The sequence below is a fragment of the Cygnus atratus genome, chromosome 2, assembly GCF_013377495.2.
Source record: "Cygnus atratus isolate AKBS03 ecotype Queensland, Australia chromosome 2, CAtr_DNAZoo_HiC_assembly, whole genome shotgun sequence".
Taxonomy (NCBI): Eukaryota; Metazoa; Chordata; class Aves; order Anseriformes; family Anatidae; genus Cygnus; species Cygnus atratus.
The window spans coordinates 91750954-91770892 of record NC_066363.1 but is presented as its reverse complement, the minus strand read 5'-3'; the positions used below and the strand labels follow the sequence as shown (position 1 = coordinate 91770892).

General features: G+C 44.4%; 1 protein-coding gene across 6 annotated transcripts in view; it reads left to right on the top strand.

Annotated features, from left to right (window-relative positions):
- MOCOS (molybdenum cofactor sulfurase) overlaps nt 1-19939 on the top strand; it is a 235733-nt gene that overhangs the window by 77743 nt on the left and 138051 nt on the right. For all 6 annotated transcript variants that reach the window (XM_050708714.1, XM_035550580.2, XM_050708713.1 and 3 more), the window contains one exon: nt 11971-12609. In XM_050708714.1, coding sequence (XP_050564671.1) covers nt 11971-12609 — 639 coding nt within the window. The remainder of the gene's footprint in view (nt 1-11970; nt 12610-19939) is intronic.

The following is a 19939-nucleotide window of genomic DNA, read 5'->3' as shown; positions in this document are numbered from 1 at the left end:
ATTAACATACATCCTATGGGGTGAACTTTTCTAATTAATAGTTTTAATTTATATCAGAATTAACCAATGGAATATTTAAAATGGCATTAGTTACTCAGTTGATGATTTCCATGTCCATTTTGATTTGAACAGTGTTCCTCAGACAGCACAGGACAGATTGCAGCAGGTTACAGAATATTTCTCTCAGCTCCCTCTCGCATACACAGTGTCTTGTTCTTAAGTTTAATGTTTTCTGTTCATTTTGTAAAGCAGTGGCATTTATACAGGGGTTTCCTGGTGCTAACGTGTTTTAAGTTTTCCCCTAAGCTGTTTTCATTTTACGATTCTAAAAGTGCCACTTGTGAGCTCCTTAAAATGCTGTTGTTCCTCGTCTCCTAACGAGTTTGACAGGGATTGCAGCCGGGTTCTGTTTCAAGGCAAGCCAAGAATATCCCTCAACAGCCATTTATGCCTCATTGCATCCATCATGTGCAGAGCAGTTTCTCCCTCAACTGCCAGGAGCAGGGGAAGCACAGTTGTCAGGATTTAAAGTGAATGAAGTGCAACTTGACAGGCAGAAATGATGTTTCCCATGTGAACAAACACCCATTCACAATTTCTGGGAAATCTTGGGGCCGTTTCAGCCAAAATATGAATGTGGCTCAGTGCGAACAGTGTGCAGAGAGTGAGCACGCCGAGGCTTTGAAGCCGTAGATCGGCTCAGCGACAAACAAGCAGAAAAGCCTTTCACTCCTGAGTGTTTTTGTAGTTGTGGTCACCAGGATGGTTTCTCTGGCATTCACGGTATTGTGCTATTTCAAGCTAGCAAGTGATGGGGTAGTCCTCTGTTTTACCAAAGTGTGAAGGTCCTGCAGGTTTCAAGAACCCTTGTGCCAAGGATCACCAGCTCTGCTCTTTATATTATTTTATCTCCCCTTCAAAGTGATAGGAGCTGTTTAATTTTTTTTCTCTGTAGAATGTTTACATGTTCTTCTTAGAAAGCAAAAGCAGAGTTACACTGCTGAGGTGGGCCATCACACCACTTGAGAAGCAGATGGCAAATAAACCAGCTGCAGTGGCCAGCAGTCCTCCAGACCTGTGGCTTGTCACCCACGTGAGGGGAAGCACAGACTGATGGTGCAGACCTGTCGTATTTGCCTGTGATACCTAGGCCATGTAAAGGAGAAATCTGTGGAAACACATGAACAGATTTACATAAGCCCCCTGTATTTTGAAAGCAGACTGAGATGCTTTCAGATTAACATCTTCATCTAAAACCATTTCCAGACAAAAGCTCGGCACTCGAAAAGCAACCCTTGATGAAATAAGGCCTATATATGTGTGAGTGTTTGCCATGGTCCCTGTCACCATAGTAACCAAGGCCCAGATTCACAAAACCAGCTCGTTCCTGCTTAAGCACCTAAGTACCTCTGAAGTTCTCAGCCTAAATGGTTCCCAAATAAATGTGATCTCTCTGCACAGGTATTTTATGAATTGCAAGAAATTATCCCTTCTTTTTCCTTTTTTTTTTCCTCCTTGACTAAGAAAGCTCTGGTTATGGGAGTAAAGATTTTTGTAACCAGCCCATCAGTCATACCGTGGAAATGTGTCAAAAAGGTGGATCTAAAAGGTTATACTGGAAATGGTCATTTTCTGAACTTCTGGACATTTGGAGCGAGAATACTTCATCACTACTGTCGGCCCATTTTGCGTAGCTGACTTCTTTCGATACAAGAGCATTTTGCCTTTGGCCTTCTCTTTTCACCTTGTATTTTGCAGTTTCTGCATAGGAACAGGTTGATATTAAAGAGCCAAAAATATACATGTGAGATCACTGATATAGCTGTCATTATTTGTGGTTAATATTTTTCAAGATTAGTATCAAGGCTTTGTTTCGGAGCAGGAATTCAGGTAGGAACCATACAATGGATCTGAGCATTGAGAAGATGTGTGTCAAGTGGCACATCCTGCTTTGGTGAGAAATCAAATGAGAAATGCTGGGATATGCTTTTGAAGCTATGCTTAGCTGCTTGCACTTTACAACTGAAAATGCTAGGGAAAATATGCAAACAAGTCAACTTGCAGGTTTTCATGGCAAATTCTTTTTGTAAATGTCTTGCAGACAGTTACTGGTTGCCATGCTTCCATTCTGTGGCACCAGTAGTGAAAAGAGATTAACTTGGGTCACAGTGTCTGGAGTGCATAACATACTGGTTCAGAAAAAATAAAAATAAAAATGTTGTAGCTTTCTAAAAACAAACAAACAAAAAAAACCCCAAACTTAAACCAAACCAGTGAAACAGTCAAACCAAAAAAAAAAATAGCTGGAAGGGTCACAGAGGTATACAGTTTAAAGGCCAGTGCTGATCTAGAAACAAATTCCATCAGTAAAGAAAAGTTAAAGAATAACATTAAAAAACATTGGAAGCAATGGCATGTTATCTTAAAAAAAAAAAAAAAAGTCTAAAAAGGTCTACCTTTCAATGTTGGTTTTTTTTAATGCCTTAAAGAATATTTAGTTATTGTCTGAGGTTAGTTGGAACGTTAAGCACTGTAAAGACTTGAGTGTCTGGAATCATCAGAACACCTACGTGTGTGTGTTTTGTTTTTTTTATCTTTTTTCCTCAAACAGCCTTTGCAAGTTTATGCTGGAAAATAGCCAGCTTTCGTGCTCTGCTTTCTCTGAATCAGGAAACAAAGTGAAGGAACTTGCAGCCTTTTACCAGCAAATACCCTAGGGCAGGTAGGCAAGCCTCATGGTAGTGATGGTTGCTGGCATTAGCAGAATTAACTAGATAACTGCGACTCTGAGGAATCTGTCTGCAGGAGCTCAGAATATGCAGAAAGTTTAAAGATCAGGACTTCCTAAGATTGGAAGGAGGAATGACTGTGCTCCAAAGACACTGAAGGTGAGGTTAAGCTGGATAAGTGTAGCTGTATAGAGTATATAGGTGCTTTTATATAAAGCATGTAGATGCTTTTAGTAAGCAATGGAAAGAACTGGACTAGTGCCAGTGACTTTTGAGCAAATCTAAAGGGTGGTGTGGTCGGGTGTCTGCAGTGCAGATGTCTTAAGAAGGGTGATATGTGTTTACACATGCACACCCTTTCCTTTGTTCCTGTGACCTGTGAATAAGATTTTTAGTCTGGCACATAATACTAGTAGAGATGATACCTCTAGCTAATACTGTGCTGTCTTTCATATTCATCATTGAAGTCAATCTTGATGCATTCTTTGTTTATGCTCAGGGGATGCCTAAATTAAAATTTTATGGTCTGTGCTAGTTTGGAAACAGAAAACACTGACCTTAGTTTATTAGTAAATGTTATGAAGAAAATACTGTGATGAGAACATCTCAAGTTGAAGTTGTCCTATGTTATCTACTGAGGCAGTACACTAGTGCATCGTCTTCCAGTGTTTGGCTTTAAATTTGCTTCCTCCTGGTGACTCAAGATTTGTGGCAAAAATCATTTGAATTTTAACACATGAATGACTGAAAAAACTGATTGAGATTCATTAGTAGTTTTCTATTTGGCAATTAGTTTGTGGAAATATAGTTTGGAATGGTTTGTTCGTGGGCTGTCTGCTGCTCATGACTAGCCCTCCTTAACTGGTTACCTAAAATATTGGTTGCTTTTTTGATTTCCTGCCCGGTTAACTTGAATAGCAGGTGATGAATTTTCTTTTGAAAAGCCTATGGTATAAATACACAAAGTCATTTCTGTCCTAATTAATGAAAATATTGGGATACACTAGTGTTTTCACAAATCTTTGGCAGTTGTTCCAAGCACTGGAGTAAACTCATCTGGCTAATTTTACTCACAAAAAATATCCACAAAGTGGTTTTAAAATCATGTAGCTATTGATCTTCTCTCTCTACCATGGAATAATAACTATTTAATTTCAACACAAACAGTTACCCAGGGGTTTCTGCCACGTCTAGAAAATTATAGGAGTTATAGGCTTCTGCCAGGGAGAGGAGTAATATTTGTGTGTTAGAACAAACTGTACCAGCAGTTAGCCTGCAGTGTCGTATTTTATGGTTTTCATGATTCCTTCGTACTATTTTGGTCCTCTGGCTATGTGCAGTGCCATAATACCATCCTAAATCTGAATTTGCTCTGTCAGTATGCCCACTATGACACCGAATGCCTTCTGGATGTGCACTTTGTAATGAGAGTCAACACCTTTTAGTCCGGATGGGTGCTTCTCATGGACTTTGTTCATCAAAGCATTTTTTTTTCCTGCAGGAAGACATTTTATAGCCTTTAAAGAGCAACTGTTCCTCTGAAGATGTAGTGCGAGGCAAACTCCAGGCGCTCAGCTGTGCTGCCCACTTTGCAGGGCTGAGAGAAGATTTATTTGGTGAAGGCCGACTATGACCCTTTGTAAGCAAACGGGCATTTCCACAGCGTGTCTCCAGTGAATCAATCAGTGCCTGGGAGAATGAATGTAACGGATTATAATGCTTCAGTTCAGGTGGCTGAGCGCAAATGCCTAAATAACGTAATGCTTTCAAATAGAAAGGGAGGGATTTTTCACCACCTGCCTATGACAAATGAGGCTTATCAGGTACCTTCCCACTAATGAATTATTTCATAAGTTCAGGGAGCTAATTCAGTGGTGCTGTAAGCAGCAGAAGTGTAAATGGGTGAGATCCTAATCACTCTGGTGCAAGCAGAAATGGTAAGAAGCTGGGATCACAATGAGTTCCTTTTGAGTAAAGTGGTCAGAAAACAAGTTTATGTGGATGTGACCGGTGAGGATAAATAGAGCAATGTGCTTGTTTCACAGCTGGCACATGTTCTGAAAGGCTTACATTTGTGCATTGTCAGTATAGGAAAAGAAACTGAAACAGAAAAGGCAACTGAATAAACTTTGAGAGAGAACTATAAAGGATAATTTATCCCAGTGCTCTTCCTTATGCAGGTATTAATCCACGGGCAAATCCTTGAATTTGGTGGACTTCTGCTGGATTAGCTTCATAGTTGAATATATGCTGTTATGGCATAGATTCCTGTTGAAAACAGTCCTTTAAGGAGGGTGGATTGGGAGGGCAAGAACCAACCTTTACAAGGGCGTTTTTTCATTCAATGAATGCTTTGCTAGAGGAAGACAGACCTAGTAGATTTTTTTCCTGCTTAAATACATTTGATTCTTACAGCTTCTCATAGATTTCAGTTTGCTTTTGTGTTTGGATTGGGAATTGACAATGAGAATATAATACAATGCTGTGACATATTGAATCGACCTTGTCTTTACAAAATAAGACGTTTCCTACCCAGAGGGCTTGTCTTTTTAATTTGGTAAACCAGAACATTCCCCTTATGGATATGGCTGTAACTTGTTAAGCTATCCTGTCACTTCTTACTTCTGTCAGTGAGATGAGCTAAGGAAAATTTGGGATGTGCGTTAGGTGGCGTGTGCTTATTTATGGTATCCTTTTGCATTGCAATAAATGAGAGTACCCACATTTTCTGTTCCTTTTTTTCTTCATATACATAGAAAGAACATGTACAGAAAAACTATTGCTAGACATCAAGTTAAGCCTCAAAGCAGGCTATCGTGTACCAGCTCCTAGTGTCTGTAACTACCACAGCAGTCTGTAAAACCTTAGGATCCATTACTAATCCCTCACTGAATTTGATGAGAATTTCTCAGCTGACTGCTTTGATAGCTGGAGCTGACCCTTCATTAATAAATGAGGAAGGTTAAAATGCTCTTACTTAGAAATGTAGATAGAGCCACTGGCTATACTTCTCATACACATATCTGTGTAGAAGGGATTATAAAGGCAAAAAGGCGGTTATGAAAAGCATTTCCATCTCAGATATTTTAAAATAAAAATAGTTGTAAGTCAAAGTAAGATATTTTGTCTCAGAAGTCTTTTTAAATTTTTTTCAATTGCCATTCACACAAAATCTTTGCCTTAGACAACAGTACATTACATCTTTTCAGAGGCTCTGTAGAGCAGAAGGCAGTGTGGTGAAATTTCTGAGGCTCAAGCTAAGCATCTCTCCGTACAAGCCCAAACTGGATTTGGGCTCCACGGAAATGTGACAGTGAAACATTTTATAATAAGAAATATTTTTAATATATAAATGCAAGCTGAAAAGGAGCCTTTATAAAGTGCTATTTAAACTTCAACTGTTAAATAGCTAACATGGAAGAACACAAACATGGCAAGAGAAGTTGCTCAGCTTTTTATAGGTGTTTGCAAAATGGTAAATTTGAAGAGAGTGGAGGAACTGGCATAAAGCATATTTTTGAAGTATTTAAAGTTTAGAAGCATGGAAAAAAAACAGGTAAATCAACAGAGTTTTGGGAGGCTATAATGGAAATAGTATAGTATGGACATCTGTATCTTTGTGGTAGCACTGCTACTGCTCTGCTGCTGAGAGCCACAGAAGAACTATTTGTGAGAAGAAACGTGATTTTTTGTTTATTTTTTTTTAACCTGGGGTAACTACAGCCAGGTGACAGCTTTGGAGGATAACCCTTTCATCCAGCCTTGGGTGACTCTGTGTAACTAAGGTAGCTGAATGAATCAGTAGCCTGTGCCCTCAGCAGAGCTGCCAGTGGCAATTTGGAGTGTCCAATTCTAATTAAGCTCTTAATTCAGGATGTTGTATTTGATAAGTTAGATAATAAGACTATTCCCTCAGAATATCTGACTTGATTATATATAACTTTAAATACAAAGCCTATTATTAATTAGGTGCATATTAAGTGTACGAAATGAGACAGCAAGCTTGGTTGAAAATTAATTGACTTTCCTTGCCATTGTTGACTTCAGAACAGTAAGGCATTTTGGCTTAGCAGTGTTTGTGAAGATACAAAACTCTTATGGTAGCTTTTTAAAAGGATTAAACAACAGCTAAGAGAGAGGTCTCAGAATACAAATGTGTACTGGTAAGCGGGGAGCGAATGCGTTTTCTGTGGCCTCCCCCTGGGCTGGCTTCACAGACTCACAGATTGGTTGAAGTTGGCAGGGCCCTCTGGAGGCCACCTGGTTCAAGCCCCTGCTCCAGAAGGGACACCTAGAGAAGGTTGCCCAGGACCATGTCCAGGTGGCTTTTGGAGGTCTCCAAGGTGGGAGACTCCACAACCTTTCTGGGCAACCTGTGCCGGCGCTCCATCACCCGCACAGCACAGAAGTGCTGCATGGTGTTCAGAGGGAACCTCTTGTGCTCCAGTTTGCGCCCATTGCCCCTTCTCCTGGCACTAGGCACCACTGAAAAAAGCCTGGCTCTGTCTTCTTGACAGCCTCCTTTCAGATATAGACATTGATCAGATCCCCCTGGAGCCTCCTCTTCTCCAGTCTGTACAGTCCCAGCTCTCTCAGCCTCCCTCCATAGTAGAGGTGCTCCAGCCTTTTGATCATCTTGGTGGCCCTACGTTGGACCAGTAGCTCCACGTCTCTCTTGTAATGGGGGTCCAAAACTGCACCCATCATTCCAGATGTGGCCTCACCAGCGCTGAGCAGAGTGGAAGGATCACCTCTCCTGACCTGCTGACCTGTTACTTTGCCCAACACAGACAAGAATACTGTTAACCTCCATAGTGACAAGGGCACGCTGCTGATATGCTTCTTGCATTATTGACTACCTTGTGTTTGATCTGTGTCCTCTTGGAGAGGTGAGAGGAGGGGAAGGAGAAGAGGGGCAGATCACAGCAGGACAAGGCAAGTTGCAGGGTTTGCCTTTGATGCACAGCAAAGATGGGAGCATGTTGCTTCTTCCCTCCCTTGCCAGCCTGGAAGCGAGGTACTGAGTCAGGTTTCTCAGCCTTTCTGCAGTTTTCCCTGTGATGGCACAGCTGTATCAGTATGCCTAATGAAACAATTATCCTCTTAGTCCTTTCTTCCAAAGAGTTCTTTCAAAAGTGGAAATTTGTAATAATATAAAGTACTGCTACTGCTCGCAGCTGTGAGCTATAGTAGATCAAACTATCAGTTTTCTACTGCAAGTCTTTAGTCCTGCTGCCAACAACTACCTTATATATGGCTATAAATCTTCCAGGGGTGTAATAAAGGTGAACTGCATTTCCCTGTAATGGGGTACGTCTTACATGAAGACACAGAGCATTAGGAATTCTGTGTGTAATAGCCAGTGCTTCCCAATATTTATGTCAAAAGTGAGGATGTAGTGCTGGGGTCTGCAGAAGTTGTTCAGAGGTATTGCAGCTTTCTGTCCCTAAGTACTCAGATTTTATTACAGCCATGCTGCTCTAGTTCAGGAGTTTGTGGGATTTGTTTTATAAACCTCATCCTGAGGTGCTCGTAGCTCATCTGCTCCGCACATCAGAAGTCATTCTGGAGGAGAAAATTTTTTTGGCTTGTCATTTCTGCTTTATTTATTTTCCTTTTTTTGATGTTAGAAATACTTTAGCCAAAAATCTATGTCTGATTTTGAAAATTCTACTTCTTTCACAAGTACTAGAGTCATAGCAGTTCTATGACCCAAAATGCAAATAGGTACCTAATGAGATTCACAAAAGAACCTATTTCCTATTGAAGACATTTAGAAATGTAACTTGTTTTTTCCTCCAGCTTTAGGAACTTAAATGCTTTACCAAAAAATGTCTCTAATTCTTTTGGGCACTTTTGAAAATTTCACCCTAAAGCTTGATCATTTTCATGTGAAAGTCAGTTTCAGGTAATGAACTGCATAGATAAATATGTCAATATTATGTTGTGGATTTTATTTCAGTACTGTTCAGCTGTTTCTAAATTTGAATGATTAAAAACTAAATATAGTTAAAATACTACTAACGTGCGTGAGCTTTTTCTCTTCTTTATGACTTAGAGCTGTCATTAGTTGTGAGAAGAAAATTTATGTATTTATTTATCTATTTATTTATTTACTGTTTTGTGAAGTTGTGAAAATGTTTTACAAAAGTACTCGCTGGCTTTGATTTTCATGGTTAGGCAACAGCATCCTGTTATTAAATCCTGATCCACAATACCTGCATCCCAGCTATTGTCATTTTCCAGTGCCTTTTGGTCAAATTAAGTGTTGCGGCAAGTCAGTACAATTCCTGTGGAGATGTGGAGGTTATTATTCCATAGTAAAATTGGCATTTTGCCTGGCTCTGTCTCACCTCCCACTCAGCCTGTGTAGCACAAAGAGGCTGACTGACGAAGAGAGCAAAGAAAGCATAGAAAGTAAAAGAGGAACAGACTTGATAAGAGTCTTCAGTGTGCTTTTTATTGCTGCTTTTGTCAGCTTGTTGTTATGAAAGGAAACTACACATCAAGAGGTTGCTCCTGTAACCCAGCTTTTTTAACTCAAAAGGTATTCTCTATGTGCACATACATATGAATATGTAATTAGTCTTAGTGTCACAGAGGTAAAAAAACATAGAAAATTCAATATTTTTTTGTTGACTTTTTTCTGGAAATTGTACAGCCTTTTTGCAATTTGTGTTTTTATCAGTGCAATGATTCCAAGACCTTTCCAATGACTGCAGTGTATAAAAAAAATAAAAAACAAGCCACATCAAATAATACAAGTAAACATGTCCATAACCAGGAAGACCTGGCCTTCTAACAAATCTATCTTTCCAATTCCTTTTTTTTTTTTTTTATTCCCTAGGAAAAAAAAAATTAAATAACCACACAGTCTAATGTTGTCCTGCCTGAAAAGTAAGTTAGGACTCTTGCTTGCCCTGCTGCCCAGCATTTCTTTGTGAATGAAGGGAAAGAAGAATAAAGGAAATTCAGGGCATTGGTATAAGTGGTAACCCTGCAGCTAGGCTAACTGCAGCAGAGGCTGCTCTCTGGGTTAAGGGTTTCAGGTTCCTGCAGTCAGCTCTGCTGTAGGCAGCGGTGGGAAAGGCTGCACAGCTCACTGCAGGAGATGGGGAGCGTAGATGCCATTCAGCGACCAGGCAGGGCACGGTGATGAATGGAGCAGGCTGGCAGCTCAGTTCCCTGCACTAAACTGCTGTGATTATTCCCGTCTTCATCCCTAATGTGGTTTCTAAGGTGTAAGGAGGAAGTCTGGTTTCTGTGAAAGTGGTCTTTAAATATGAAGTCCGGAGCTGTGAATGCTTGCTGCAGTTATCACCTGGCAGGTCTACTTCAGAAAGATCTCTATGACTTCTTTCAGATGGGTTTCTGACAACATGTCAAGCTTAAATCCATGACCTGCTGATGTCCTTTGTAACATCTGAAGTTCTTTCTTCATCTCCAGGAAGCACAAACTTCCCAACAATTGCATCAGATTTCAAAAACTGAAATTCTGAAGAAACTTATATCCCACTGGGATTATGAAGCCATCTGTTGCATCTTGTGCTTCTCAGTACAAGACTTTCCTTCAGCAGACAGATGTATTGTCAATATTATTTCAATGTACCTTTGTGGACCAGTTTTCAGTCCTAATCATCAAAGTCATTGCAATTGTTTCTTTCCCCTTGTCAGAGTTTTGACTGCAGCACACATCCAGCTCTATCATTCTTTGCCTGTAGCATTCATCCTTCAGACAGGACACACAAAACTTTGAGGCATTTCTCTCTGCTGTTCTGTGCCTCAGGAAATTTTAGCTTGAATTTGCCACGTAACTTTTTGAACAACTTGCATTTAAATGCAACATTTAAATGCCTGTCCTAGTAAGGGAATCTCCTGTTACATAAAACATGCAAACTTTTAATGATACACATTGAGGTGGGTTTATAGATTACCCAAATGCTGGGCTGTACCTTGGAATTGCACAGGTCAGAGAACCAGCTGCTTGGAGAGCACTGATACCTTACGTTGTTCACAGAAATGCTCTGCAGCAGGAGAGATGCACTGAGAAACCCTATAACAACTTACCGTTCTTGAAAGCCAGACAGCACCTCTGAGCAGCAACATGTATGCTCTGGTTCAGTTTTGTTTGTTCTGCTTAATCTACCCAATCTTCTTAAATGGTTGTTACATTTCCTGTTAATAGAATTTTTATAAAAGTTCATTCTGAAAAAGTTCATCAGGTTGTCATATAAGGAAAGTGACTGAAGTCATGCTGTTCCTCAACCTCTGCAAAGACCTGATGCAGTCTGTCTTGTGCACTGTAAGACTGTAAGAGGTGTGCAAGATAGCCTGGGTACCAGCAGCTGGTGGGTCACAAAAGATAGTTTAGGCATCAGCAAGTGTATAGTATCGAAGTGCCTCAAGAAACTGGCTCGGTTAAGTTTCCTTAGTTTGACTCATTGGAAGACATTACATTGCTTCTGGTTTAGGCTTTCTCTGCAGACGACAGAGTTTACAGCCTTATGTGTATAAATCTGTTGCTTCTTGCTGTCTTCTGTTTCTGTTAGTAATATTACAAGCAAGGAGCAAAGCTGTATGCTAAGATTTCCCTATTGAATCCTGTGATCCTTAATTGGGATACCCTGTATGTGAGCAGAATCTCTTTTTTTTCTTTCTTTTTTGAATGAATGAAAGATACTCTGTCTGCTCCAGATAATTTGTAAACTAAACAACAACCAAACAAATGAAAACCCAAAAACTAATCCTGTGCAGATAAATCTGGTCTATTTCAAGGTCGGTGTACATTTTAGTCATATGCAGGCTTAATTCCAATCCCATTGAGGGACTGGACTGGCCACTCTGTTCACAGCCAAGCAGGATTGGCTACTGTCCTTAAAAACTCAGCCACATTCACTGCAGCTTTGGAAAAAGTCTCCTGTGGGCAGAATTATTCTGGTTTCACTTGTTGAAGTTTATCTGGCAAAACCTATGTACTTCTGTTTAAATTAGGTGTCAGAGTAGAAGAATTTAAGCTGAGGAAATAGAGAATATGTCAGAATCATAGAACAGCTTGGGTTGGAGGGAACCTTCAAGATCATCTAGTTCCAACTCCTGCCATGGGCAGGGATGCCACCCACTGGATCAGGTTGCCCAGGGCCCCATCCAGCCTGGCCTTGAACACTTTCAGAGATGGGACACGTGGTAATAAACTAGAAATTTCTGAAAATAATAGGATCTTTTATTTTCTTTTCTTTTTCAGAATATTGCAACATTTTTGCACTACTTCTGAAGATTACACTGTCATTTTCACATCTGGATGCACAGCTGCACTTAAACTGGTAGCGGAAGCATTCCCGTGGATACCTGAAGGCACAAAGCAACCCAGTAGTCGATTTTGTTACCTAACTGACAGCCACACGTCAGTGGTGGGTATGAGGGGGATAACTGCCTCAATGAATGTATTATCTGTTCCTGTAAAAGCAAAGGAATTGTTATCTGAGAAAAACTGGTTACCAGCTGAAGAACAAAACTGCACGACACCTCATCTTTTCTCTTATCCAGCTCAGAGCAATTTTTCTGGTACCAAATATCCCCTTTCATGGATACAGGACATAAAATCTGGAAAACTCTACCCCATCAAAATACCAGGGAAGTGGTTTGTTCTTCTGGATGCAGCTTCGTATGTGAGCAGTTCTCCATTAGACTTGGGAGTTCACCAAGCTGACTTTATCCCTATCTCATTCTATAAAATCTTTGGATTTCCTACTGGTTTAGGAGCATTATTGGTAAACAACCAGATTGCCCCCCTCTTGAGGAAAACCTATTTCGGAGGTGGAACTGCAGCTGCGTACCTCGCAGGAGCGGATTTTTACTTCCCAAAGAAATCCATGGCAGAAAGGTAAGTCTTTGTTTTAAAAAACGGGGTGTCTTTTTGTTGATACTGTTGGCTTTAGACAAATGTCTTAGTGTCGGTGCATGCACTTGGCTGATACCTGTGCTGCTTTATGCAGTTGGATAGATGTTTCACATATGTTTTTCTTCATAGTATTCTTTTTCATATTTGAAAGATGTTATCTGAAATAACCAACTTCCTTCCCCTATCTAGTTTGTCACAACCAGTAAAAATGTAAGGGTTCATCCGGTGACATAATGGTTATTCCACTCGTTATTTAATTTGTAAGTATGGTACCTCAATAGAACCCTGATTTGGTTTTGAAGCCGTGCATCTGGAGCAGCCAGGCCAAGGTTGATCACTCTCTTTAGTGACCCCCAGTGAAAATGGAAAGTAAGGGCACTCTCTATAATGATCCATGGTGAAAGCGGAAAGAAAGGGCAGTATATTTCACTGGCAAGGTGGCATGCTTTACTCTCAGGAGAAGCTTTATCAAAGCATCACACACAGTAAGATGAATTACCAAGGACATACATTTGTTGCACTCTTATTTGAGGACTGAGATTCTGGAGAAGCTGTGAAGCTCTCCCACAGAAGAGAGAGGACACCTAATGGAGGTCAAACGTAAATACATAAGGAAATATAAGGCGATAGATAAACTTACCCAGTCCCTTAATATACTGAAATACCTCTCAGTGATACTTGATCTCTCTCCCTCTCTCTCTCATGCCATCACCAGCTTACATAAATGCAGTGAAGGGGCTTCCTTCCTGTCCCACATCCAATACATCTGCACAAAGGGAAGACTTGAGATCAACTTTTAGTATTGAATGATAGTCCTTGGAAGTGGCTGGAGGTGTAAAGGGGAAATGATAAACACAGCCAGTCATGCCTAGCATTTGTTTATGGATGTGTATTCAGCAGCACAAGTCCTGCATGTCCCATGATGTAAATGTGTCCTTTCAGCGTATATGTAATAACGCCTAAAGGTGCTTCATGTGTGTGCAGTTCTCCTAGTTGTACGCTTTAAGTGCTGCTTTAGGGGTTTTAGTTCTGGACTGGTAAATGCACTGGCTGGCTGCATTACACAATCACAGAATCACAGAATGGAAGGGGTTGGAACCTCGAAAGATCATCGGGTCCAACCCCCCTGCCAAAGCGGGTTCCTTAGAGCAGGCTGCCCAGGTAGGCGTCCAGACGGGTCTTGAATATCTCCAGAGGGGGAGACTCCACAACCTCCCTAGGCAGCCTGTTCCAGTGCTCCGTCACCCTCACTGCGAAGAAGTTCTAAATTAAGCCATCCAAATAAGAACATGTAAATAACCAGCAGGTGCTGGGAGGTGTCTCAGTCTGGGGGTGAGAAGGCTAAAGAGAGGGTGCTTGAAGATGCAGCCAGAGCCTCCGTGGCAGTGCCCAAAGCATAGCAGCAGACTGAGCAAAGAAGTGAGAGGGGCAGCAGTTCCTCTGGAGAAGCAAAAGGCTTCAGGTCTGCCAGATAGGGGTAATAAGGGGGGGAATACTGTCCCCCTCTCCTTCACCTTTCCTTTCTCCTTCATGTTCCTCTTTCACGCTTGCCACAATAGCCCTGGAGAATTTTGAATATCCTTTGGATGTTCAAACCTGCGTTTTCCTGTTGCTATGTTTCCTGAATGTGTTTCAGGTTTCATTTATAGTTAAACAGCTATTTAAGAAAACTACCCATATATCTGCCCCAAGGCAGGATAGTTATGAGTAGCAGGGTGTGACGGAGGATATGGGCAAGTACCTAGGACAGTGGGCACCTCCAATATTTTGGAACTTCGCCCCTGGATAAGTGCAAAATCCTGGAAAAAAAATAAAAATATTAAAAAAAAAAAATGCGTCACCTTTGCAATTCCAGAGAGACATGAATCACTGCTGGGGCCTGGCCCATGCCTGCCAAGCCCTGTTTACCACCCTATTCAGCACCCTCAAGGGGAAGAGAAGGTTTCTGGATCCAACAACAAAATGACAGGCACTGTGGCCACTCCCGCAACAGACCCTGAAGCCACTCCAACCCCTGTGATGGGCCCCACGGCTACGCCAGCCCCGCAGCAGGCACTGCAGCAGGGCCAGAGAACCAACCCGTGTTGCTATCAGTCCCCCCTACATGCAAGACTGAATGATGGATGCAAAAGTTAGCTCATTTAGTAGGGGAAAAAACTCCTATTAGGAAGGGGAAGGAGGAAGAAGAAGAAGAGGCAGGCTACTCTAAATGAGGGCCATTGTGGGAACAGGAGGAGGAAGAGGAATATATCATAAAAGTGGCAATAACCAACCCATCCCTATCCCTGGGTGAGCTGCGAGACATGCAAAAAAGGTTTAGCTGTCATCCAGGCAAGCTCATTATCACCTGGCTGCTCCAAGGCTGGAATAATGGGGACAATAGCCTGGAGTTAGAGCGCAAGGAAGGCAAGCAGTTGGGGTCCCTTTCGAGGTAAGGGGGCATTGACAAAGCAATTGGAACAGGGGTACAAGTCTTCACCCTCTGGAGGTGACTCCGGTCAGGCGTGAAGGAAAGGTATCCCTTCAGGGAAGATGTTGTATGTCACTCAGGCAAGTGAACCTCCACGGAGAGGGATATCCAGTACCTGGGGGAATTAGCTGTGCTGGAGGTGATTTATGATGACATAGACAACAAACAAATAGCCAAAGATCCAGATGAAGTCAAGTGCATGCGACCCAAGTTGCGGGAGTTTGTATGGAGTGCACCGTCATCATATGCCAACTCATCGGCAGCAATGACATGGAAAGACAGAGAGGAGCATGTGGTGGATGAATTGGCTGGCCAACTTCAGCAATACAATGAGTCTCTCTTCCTTTTCATGGGCCTGCATCTTGGCTGTGGAGAAACTTTCCCAAGAGGTCTGCAAACTCAAAGAAAGTGCTATAGAGACACTGTCCCAGGAGTTCCAGCAATTCAAAAAGGGTACGTCCTACACTTTCCACCTGTATGAACGTCAGCTTTTAGGAGCAAGCATCCCTCTGCTCAAGAAAGGGGACGTAGTGGGTACACACCACGTGCCACCCTGTGGTTCTACACAGTAATGAATCCTATGACTAGGACCAGAGTGGTCCTGTCTCCAGCCAGGTGGAGGAAAGGGACAGTCGGGTTTATTGGACAGTGTGGATTGGATGAGCTGGCACATCAGACCCACAGGAATATAAGGCTCTAGTGGACACCAGTGCACACTGTACCGCTAATGCCATCAAGTTATTAAGGGGCAGAAGCCATCTGTATTTCTGGAGTGGATCTCAACAGGGGATATACGGGGAGATCCCAACAGCTAACTTTATTGGAGGCTGAAGAGAGTCTAACCGGCAACGAGTGGCAAAAGCATCCTATTGTGGCTGGCCTGGAGGCTCCGTACATCCTTGGCGTAGACTACCTCAGGAGAGGGTACTTCAAGGACCCAGAAGGGTACCAGTGGGCTTTTGGCATAGCCGCCTCAAGTACGGAGAAGATTAAGCAGCTGTCTACCTTGCCCAGCCGCTTGGAGGACCCTTCTGTTGTGGGGTTGCTGCGGGTCAAAGAACAGCAGGTTCCAGTTGCTACCACAACGGTGCACCGGCGGCAATATCGCACCCACCGAGACTCCCTGATTCCCACCTGTAAGCTGATTGATGGACTGGAGATGCAAGGAGTGATCAGCAAGACTCACTCACCCTTTAATAGTCCCACACAGCCAGTGTGAAAGCCTAATGGCAAGTGGAGACTAACAGTGGACTACCGTGGCCTGAACGAAGTCATGCCACCGCTGAGTGCTGCCTTGCCAGACACACTAGAACTTTCCATATGACCTGGAGTCAAAGGCAGCCAATATTGTGGGAACGCATCACAGGTGGAAGGCTGCTGTATGGAGTCCTATACAACAAGTTGCAGAAACTGATGAAGGAGGAGGTGAATTGAGGCAATTTGCAAAGTGAAAGCCATCCAGCTGGCTTTAGATATTGCCGAAAGAGAAAAGTGGCCAGTTCTCTGCCTCTATACTGACTCACGGATGGTAGCAAATGCCCTGTGTGGGGTGGTGGCAGCAATGGAAGCAGAACAACTGGCAGTGCAGAGGCAAACCCATCTGGGCTGCTGCATTGTGGCAAGATACTGCTGCTGGGGTGGAGAACCTTTTTGTAAAAGTATGCCATGTAGATGCTCACGTGCCCAAGAATCGAGCCATCCAAATAAGAACATGTAAATAACCAGCAGGTGCTGGGAGGTGTCTCAGTCTGGGGGTGAGAAGGCTAAAGAGAGGGTGCTTGAAGATGCAGCCAGAGCCTCCGTGGCAGTGCCCAAAGCATAGCAGCAGACTGAGCAAAGAAGTGAGAGGGGCAGCAGTTCCTCTGGAGAAGCAAAAGGCTTCAGGTCTGCCACGAAGGGAGTGCTGAGGTTCAGCGTTGAGGTCCCTTTGAGATGCTTCATGAGGAGCTCTTCCCAGGAGTGGTCAGGAAGCAATAAAACGCTGAAACCACCACGACCACCTGGTAAAAATGCTCTCCTCTCCTATTTGGCAATTTGGGGACTGCGTGCGGGCTCGTCTCCCCCTCTGGTTGTTCGAGCCCTGCTGTGCCATCCTCCAGCCCTCATAAAGAAGTGGCATCTTGTCCTGGTTTCGGATGGGATAGAGGTAATTTTCTTCACGGTGGCTAGTGTGGAGCTGTGTTTTGGATTTGGGGTGACAATATTGCTGATCCCACACTGATGGTGTAGTTGTGGCAGAGCAGCGCATACCCAGAGCCAAGGGCTTTTCAGCTTCTTGTGCTGCCCTGCCAGCGAGGGGGCTGGGGGTGCAGCAGGAGCTGGGAGGGGACAGAGCCCGGACAGGTGACCCAGACTGGCCAAAGGGATATTCCGGACCATACGGCATCGTGCTGAGCAATAAATCTGGGGGGAGTTGGCCAGGGAGGTGGGGCCGCTGCTTGGGGTCTGGCTGGGCATCGGTCAGCAGGAGGTGAACCATTGCATTGGGCATCACTTGCTTTGTACTTTTTTTTTTTAATTATGAATTTTATTATTCTCCCTTCCCTTTCTGTCCTATTAAACTGTCTTTATCTCAACCGTTGAGTTTTTATCTTCTTTTTTTTTCCCAATTCTCTCCCCTATCCCACTGCGGGGGGTGGAGGGCAGTGCAGTGAGTGAACAGCTCTGTGGGGTTTAGCTGCCTGCCCGCTTCCACCACGACACCTTCCGAACCAGTGCCTGCCTTTGGAGTTCCTGATTAGCGTAGTACCAACGTGTCTCTCAGCAGGGCACAATTCTTTGCCTTTCAACCTCTCTTGCAACTTTCCCCTCCTCTGGGCCAGCGCAACAGAGGGCGACTGTTGGAGGCCCCCAAGGTCCTTCGGGCCTGGAGGGGGGATGCCTCAAGCTCCTTCCCATGGCAACACGGCCATGTTTGGCTACAGGTGTGGGCCACCGTCACAATGGCCATCACAGCGGCCTGCTTATGTCACAGCAGCCACCACCACCGCGCCTTTCCTTCTGGGGCCTATAAATACAGGAGCCTCGCAGCCGGCCCACCACTTGCGAGGCTTCGAGGCTTTCAAGCGCCAAGGATGCTCGGAAGCAAGAGGAGCCAGAGCAGGAAGACGGGTGGCTGCCCATCATTGAGTGAGGCAATGAGGAGACTGGTGTTGTTCTCAGGCCCAAGGAGGAGGCTGCGTCGTAAGAAGAAGAAACGGAATAGGAGGAGGAAGATCAGCTTACTCACAAAAGCGATGGCCAGCGTTCATGTGACCAGCGGGACGCAGAGCGCGGCTGTGAAGCCATCAGGGAGCAGTGCGAGGCCCCAGCATCAACCAAAGCAGACCGGGACGACGAATGGCTATTCTGGCAAGACGGCGATGGCCAGCGTCCATGTGACCAGCGGAACGCAGAGCGCGGCTCTGAAGCCAGCAGCGACCAACGCGAGGCCCCAGCATGTCGTTTGGACAAAGAATGGTGTGGGACCACAGCCCGCCAGTCGTCCTGCCAACAACCAGGGACACAGGCATGTCCATCTGCCAGCCACCAGGGAGGAGCCCATGGAGGTGGATCCACCACGAGATGAGCAAGAACCCATGGAGGTGGATCCACCACGAGATGCGGAAGAACCCATGGAAGTGGGTCCACCGCTGAGAGAATAAGCATGGAGCTACCCTGGCATGTCTTTGGTGTCCACCGTCAGAGCCCGGCAAGAGCATCGCAGGAGTGCCCGGACAGCTCCCTCCGCGCGGCGTAGCCTCCGCGCCCACCACTAACTTGGGCAGAACCACCAGACTGGATGTCTTGCAGGCTTGCCTGTAAGACATTGTGTAAATAAATAGTTCTTTTGATAATTGTTGAGGCTTGTGTGAGCTCTTCTTTCCCATCCCCCGTGCCACTTGAAGAAGTGGCATCTCTTCTTCATGGAGCCCTAAGGGAGAGGGGAGGAGGGGACCTGGCTGCTCTACTGGTGTCACAGGAGGAGTCCCTCAGAAGACCACCATGGGCTTGGGGAGGGGGGATGCTGGGAGGTGTCTCAGTCTGGGGCTGAGAAGCCCAAACAGTGGGTGCTTGAAGATGCAGCCAGAGCCTCCTGTAGGCAGTGCCCAAAGCATAGCAGCAGACTGAGCAAAGAAGTGAGAGGGGCAGCAGTTCCTCTGGAGAAGCAAAAGGCTTCAGGTCTGCCACGAAGGGAGTGCTGAGGTTCAGCGTTGAGGTCCCTTTGAGATGCTTCATGAGGAGCTCTTCCCAGGAGTGGTCAGGAAGCAATAAAACGTTGAAACCACCACGACCACCTGGTAAAAATGCTCTCCTCTCCTATTTGGCAATTTGGGGACTGCGTGCGGACAGACTGCGTGCTGTGTTTTGGATTTGGGGTGACAATATTGCTGATCCCACCCCGATGGTGTAGTTGTGGCAGGGCAGCGCATACCCAGAGCCAAGGGCTTTTTGGCTTCTCACGCTGCCCTGCCAGCGAGGAGGCTGGGGGTGCCGCAGGAGCTGGGAGGGGACAGAGCCCGGACTGGTGACCCAGACTGGCCAAAGGGATATTCCGGACCATACGGCATCGTGCTGAGCAATAAATCTGGGGGGAGTTGGCCAGGGAGGTGGGGCCGCTGCTTGGGGTCTGGCTGGGCGTCGGTCAGCAGGAGGTGAACCATTGCATTGGGCATCACTTGCTTTGTATTTTCTTTTTTTTCTTTTTTCATTGTTAATATTATTCTCCCTTCCTTTTCTGTCCTATCAAACTGTCTGTATCTCGACCCTCAAAATTTTACTTTTTTTACTCTCTCGCATCCCACTGTTGGAGCTGGGGGGCAATGGATTGAGTGAACAGCTACTCAGTGCTTAGCTGCCTGC